This window comes from Geotrypetes seraphini, chromosome 7 (genome assembly GCF_902459505.1).
Source record: "Geotrypetes seraphini chromosome 7, aGeoSer1.1, whole genome shotgun sequence".
Taxonomy (NCBI): domain Eukaryota; kingdom Metazoa; phylum Chordata; class Amphibia; order Gymnophiona; family Dermophiidae; genus Geotrypetes; species Geotrypetes seraphini.
The window spans coordinates 50465013-50471012 of record NC_047090.1 but is presented as its reverse complement, the minus strand read 5'-3'; the positions used below and the strand labels follow the sequence as shown (position 1 = coordinate 50471012).

General features: G+C 41.5%; 1 protein-coding gene across 1 annotated transcript in view; it reads right to left on the bottom strand.

Moving 5' to 3' along the window:
- Positions 1 to 1033: 1033 nt before the first annotated feature.
- The window catches only part of MRPS35 (mitochondrial ribosomal protein S35), a 133993-nt gene continuing 129026 nt past the window's right edge, over positions 1034 to 6000 (bottom strand). Inside the window, exon 8 of the mRNA XM_033953294.1 lies at positions 1034 to 1471. Coding sequence (XP_033809185.1) covers positions 1193 to 1471 — 279 coding nt within the window. The 3' untranslated portion in view covers positions 1034 to 1192. The remainder of the gene's footprint in view (positions 1472 to 6000) is intronic.

The window sequence follows — 6000 nt, the reverse complement described above, 5'->3', positions numbered from 1 at the left end:
CGTTAGAATTGACGTCAGGTGGCGTGAATTGGTCGGCCCCGCGCTGGGGAAGATAAGCAGGGAGAGTTAAGACCTCGACGCTGGCCTGTTCCCCGATTGTGGCGGCAGCAGCCTGTTCCCCGATTGCGACGGTGGCGGCCTGTTACCTGATTGCGGCAGTGGCGGCCTGTTACCTGATTGCGGCAGTGGCGGCCTGTTACCTGATTGCGACAGTGGCGGCCTGTTCCCCAATAGTGGTGGCTTGGGGGAGGGCAGGGAGAAGTAAAGAAAGAAAGGGGGGACAGGGAGACAGAAAGAAAGAAGGGAAATGGGACACAGACAGAAAAAGGCATGGAGAGAGAAAGACAGAAAGAAAGGGCGGGCATGGAGAAAGAAAAAAAGAAAGAAAGGGGGCACGGAGAGAGAGAGAAAGACAGACATATAGAAAGAATGGGGGTATGAATAGAGAGAGAGAGAAAGAAAGAAGGGGGCAGGGTGAATGAAATAAAAAGTTTGGGGAGGGAAGGAGACAGATGCCAGACCAGGGGAAAGGAAGGAAGGAGGGAGGGAGAGAGAGAAAGGAAAGAAAGAGATGTCAGGAAATAGGGAAGACCATGGAAATAGGGACAGAAGAAGAGAGAGATAGAAGGGAAGGTAAGACATGGAAATGTAGATTTTGAAAAGAAAGCAGAAAAATTGAATATTAAGTTAATGCCAAAGATGGATGCAAGGCAGAAAGTGAAGACGGAGAGAAAACCAGTCAAAGGACAAGAAGACCCTGGAAACATAGTTAAATGCACAGAAAAATAAAGTCACCAGACAACAAAGGTAGGGAAAATGATTTTATTTTCAATATAGTATTGAAATGTGTCAGTTTTGCAAAAGGAAAGATATTAAACTTTAAATGTGAGGGCTGCAGAAAAAATAGGGTACTTGGAGAGCCGCGGGAAAAATAGTTAATGACAATTTTGCTTAAGGTAAAACTCTTTATAGTTTATAAATCTTTCCTTTAACTGTTAAAGGAAAGATTTATAAACTATAAAGAGTTTTACCTCATGCAAAGTTGTCATTTCTTTAATAAGACATTAACTATTTTTTCTGCTGCCCTCCAAGTACCTACAAATCCAAAATGTGGCCCCACTAAGGGTTTGAGTTTGAGACCACTGCTCTATACTGTATGGAATTTTAGATGATGAGAGAAAGACGTTCATTCTCAAGGAGCTGCAGACAGATTGAGTAACTTTTTTACAGACTCTTTATATATATAAATTTTGTCTTCTGTCTCCCCTTCGTTTTTAAGGGATTCCACCGAGTTTTTATAATCCTTTACTAATGCAGAGTCAATCAGCTCCTCCCTGTTGATATCAGTGGCTCCTTCTGAGGTTGTCATTCGGCAAAGTGTTTCTAAGAGAGTCTTCTCAGAGACACTGTTCTCCCAAATGTACTCTTCCATGTCAGCTTCTGTTTTCTCACTTTCCCAGGTTTCTGTTTTCTGAAAGGGAAATACAGTGATTAATGAACTTATGGAAATAAATCAGCGCACTAATACCCAGTCATTAAAGCAAAAATTTAAACTGCCAAAATGTTGGAGCCTCTTAATAGCTGGGGGGGTTTTGGGGGGTCTAGGACAACTGGGTCGCTAACATGCCATCTTAAAAGAAGTCTGAGCTGTATAAATAGTGGCCCTTCTCCCCCTCTTTCCCTTATATGGCAGATTTACCCCTAGTGGCAGTTCCATAAGATTTCCTCTAGTGTTCAGAATTAACATTTTGAATCTGGACAGGGCAGGAGTGGGGGAGGACCACTACTGTCCACTATACTAGATTACTAGGGATTGCTTAAGTAAGTGAAGGGGGAGTCAGAGGTCAAGGAGACCTTAAAGGCACTCATTCTGCTGTCATTTTGCTGATAGTAAGCATGTGGCCATGTCCCACTTGCTAGTTGTCGGTGCTCACCATGCCCCGTGGCAACTCACCCTTACCCATGCTAAACAGTCAGCACACACTAACACCCTCATTTAGCTTAGCATGGTTTAGAAAACAGGTGCCTAAGTGTATACCCTGATCTTTACCTCTAAGAATACCTGTTACAGGCAAACAACAATTACCCATGCACCTAGCGGGATAAACCTACAAATGTAGATAGCCCCTTCCCTGAAAGTGTTAAAAAATTTGTTGGCAAAGGAGCTCTGTCTAGAATGTTTTCTTTTGTTGTTTAAAGATTGAGAGTCAATATACTGTGTTTCCTTGAAAATAAGCCCTAGCATGATTTTCAGGGTAGGTCTTAATATAAGCCCTACCCCCAAAATAAGCCCTAGTTAAATCGCCCCTGAAACCCCTCCCTCCCGCCCACAGTTTAAGTTTGTAGTTGCTGTAGCACAGTGGAATTAGAAATATGATTGATTCTCAGGTTTTTCTTTTTGTACTTCTCTAGATTATATATATTAGCCATGAAAGTTTTTTCTGCCTATGATGGATGGATGGTTGGGTGGTTTTCCCCTGTCCTGTATAACTGAGGCTTTTTCTTTTGTTGGCTTTCATATGGATCAGAGTTCAGTGCTTGTTGCTGGGTGTTCAATTCTCTTTTGGGGAGATTTTGTAAATGGTATTTAGATTGAGTTTGAGTAACTGTTTCATGCATTGTCCTGAACGAAAACATTAATTCATATGTTAACTGCATATCCTTTAAGGGGATGTTCATGGACTGCATTTCCTAAGCGGAAGATGGATAGTGTACCTGTGTTTCTCTGTGGTAACTGTAAGGGAAGTTGCTGGGGAACAACCCCAACATTTATCAAACTGACTCAGTACTCACTGCATGACAAGTACAAAACGTTACTGCACTTTAATAAACAGGATCCCACAGTTTATTTTTCAAAGAAAGAAATACATAAGCCTGATATTCAAAAGGATTTAAACAGGCTCCTGTTCAAACCCCACAGAGCTAGTCATCAGACAATATTCAGCAGCAGTTAAGCAGTTAGTCCTGCAGGAGACTGCCGGTGATTTTTTGTTAATACTTGTACTACCACTGTAGATAGTTTTAAGGCAGAGGTTCTCAATTTAGTTAGTGATGTTTTCACTGTCCAATTTAGCCCCCATCTCTCTCATTTGTTACCTAGTCAACACAATACTTAAAACATAACATTAACGCCTTTAATTTCCAACACAGCTCTTAACAGAAAGATCCCATGGTCTGTTCTTATTTGTAGCATATCTTTCTGTATGAGTAACAGCACAGATGTCAGAAACTGTGAATTTTTAAAATCATGCCTGCACCCAATGGATGGTAAATGGAAACTACTACAACATTTTTTTGTTTAATCAATCCAAATGTTTAGTCAGAAACTGTGATTAATATCTCTAAAGGGTTCATGTGCCTGACATTTTAAAACTCCATACACAATGCAGTGGAGAAACGAGAACACCATTCAACTATTTAGGAAAAAAAATCTCTTTCCAGACCCTGCTCCCCTTTCACTCCCTATCACTGCATGTTAACAGCCAAGAATGTATACAGCACGAGTATTCAAATAATGAGTATGGATTTTTATTTTTTCAGGAAAGGCTCTAGATTTCTAGATTCACTAGCCACACCTCATTCGTTCCAGCAACCACTAAAATAAAATATGCTTCCAATAATCTATTTTACCACTGGTCCATGTCTTTTCATGCTTGTTACAGTCCGAGATGGCATTTAAGAGCAAAAGAAATAACAAGCGTCTCTCACAAGGATAGAATTGCTGTGGAGTAATGAAATACAAGTGTTGCACCTGGTCATTCTGCCTAGAGCAGAACTAGTTCTTTCTCCACTGATGTCCTCATTTAACAAAAGATTGTTGTTCAGTTCTCAATGCACTGAAGTTCAAGGGTGCGTTTTTTTTTGTGTGTTTTTTTTTTAAGGAGAGGTAATCAGAACTGAGTAGGATCTTAAAAAAATATTTTCTAAATCTAAAAGCTGGATCACATTCTGAGCAGATAACAGTTTGATAGTGGATGGAGGGCAGAAGTGGTTGCATCAGCCCTTCACTCTACAACCCTCTTTTTTTATTCAAGATTTAGCTTGCACTTTTCTCTCCCTTTCATGACTTAGCTTGCATTTCTTTCTCCCTTCCTTCAGCGTCTCTTTTCTCTCCCCACCACTCCAAAGATGCATAGCCCTGGCTCTTCTTTCTGTCATAGATAATGGCAGTAGATTAACCATCCCCTCTAATTGTATCCCCCCACCCTGGCATCCTGCTTGTCTATTTAGATTGTAAGCTTTTTCGAGCAGGAACTGTCTCATTCGTGACTCTGTGTAGCACTGCGTACGTCTGGTAGTGCTCTAAAAACAATACAAGCAGACTCTCAGCTATCTGGCACCAGTTCTGACAACCCCACCTTCATTCCTCCCACTTACCTGAAAGCAGTAGCAGTGATGTGGCCGAGAAAAGGCCCTGCCAGGGCTGGTCAGAAGCAGCCTCTGCTCACTGGCTGCTACTTCAGGTAAATGAGGGAGGTGGGGTTGTCAAGACCGATTCCGCTGCTTTGGGGAGCAGAGGGAGGGAGGAGGTGTTGTCAAGACTGGCTGCCACTGCTGGTTCGGGGGCTGGAGGGAGATTTGTGGATGCCGCCACTGCTGCTTTGAGGCCTGGAGGGAGATTGTGACTGCCACTGATACTTTGGGGGGCTGGAGGGAGGGAAGGAGAGAGGGAGATTTATGGCTGCCATGGATGCTTCAGGGGCTTTATGGAGTTTTGTGGCTGTCACTGATGCTCTTGGGAGGGAAGAGGGTTATTGGGTCAGAGGCACCCAACTTAAGAGGTTGTCAGGTGAAGAGTGTGGGAGACAATGATTTATTTTTTTTGCCAGTTGGTTGAGAGCGCCAGTTAGTTGAATACCGGTTAACTGGGATTCTACTGTAGTAGTAGAAAGAAACTAGCCATTCTGTCTGCTTCTTGATCCATAAAAAGATTTTTTTACAAACTCATATTGATACCACTACTCATCTTCAAAACATGAGAAAAAGATTTCCTGGTTCCTTAGCTACTTCCTTTTTCTCCTTCAAGGCAGTGCTGTCTTCCTGAGCAGCAACAGCAGAACAGAAAAAGATTCCCTTCTCAATAATACAGCAGCAAAATTATCATGGGCAGCTTCAAGGCACCAACTTAAAAATCCCAGGCACCTACATTTTCAGTCACTGGTCATTTATATTTCTCTAATTGCTTCTCCACTTACATTCTCCAGTAAGATTTTCAAGATGTGTCAAAGACATTATGAAAGTTCCCTTTTTCAACACAAAGAACATATAGATCCTTATTTTACAAGCATTTCAATGTCCAAATAGTATTAGCACATGTAGATTGGCTACCTATGCAAACAGTGTTTTTAGAAAGCTGCTATTCATATACAGAACTATACAGCACATCCAAATTTCAAGGGGTGTAGATACGACAGGTTTGGATGGATCTGAATTACCAACCTATATTTCCCATTTCAGAGACTGAATACATATAGATATCAAAAGGTTTGGGTATGGTTGTAGACTCCAAGGCATGCACAAATGCAAGACTGAAGGGGAAGAAGCAAAGGCTAACATTCAGAAACCCCTGATTCTTCCCACAAGCAGCAACACCCCTCTGGCACCATCCCAACATTAAACTCCCAGGGGGGAATTTCAAACATCAAGCACCCCCAAAAGTGCACAATTTCTACACATTAACACTCTTCCCCTAACGGATGTCTTAGCACACCCACTAGTTCTTATTAGGTGTCCCTGGTGATGTAGTGGAAGCTGGAGAGATCCTGTTTTCCATTCATTTTCTGATAATTCCTAACATTCTATTTGTTTTCTTAGCAGTCACCGCACATTGAGCTGGGGGTTTCAACGTATCCTCAACAATGCCACCTAGATCCTTTTCCTGGGCAGCAATTCTATTCTATTTTGATGATTAATTGATGTGGTTTTAATAAAATGAAATTAATAATTTAGTATTTATATAGAATTCTATAAACTATAACGTAGAATTAAATACTTTAAATT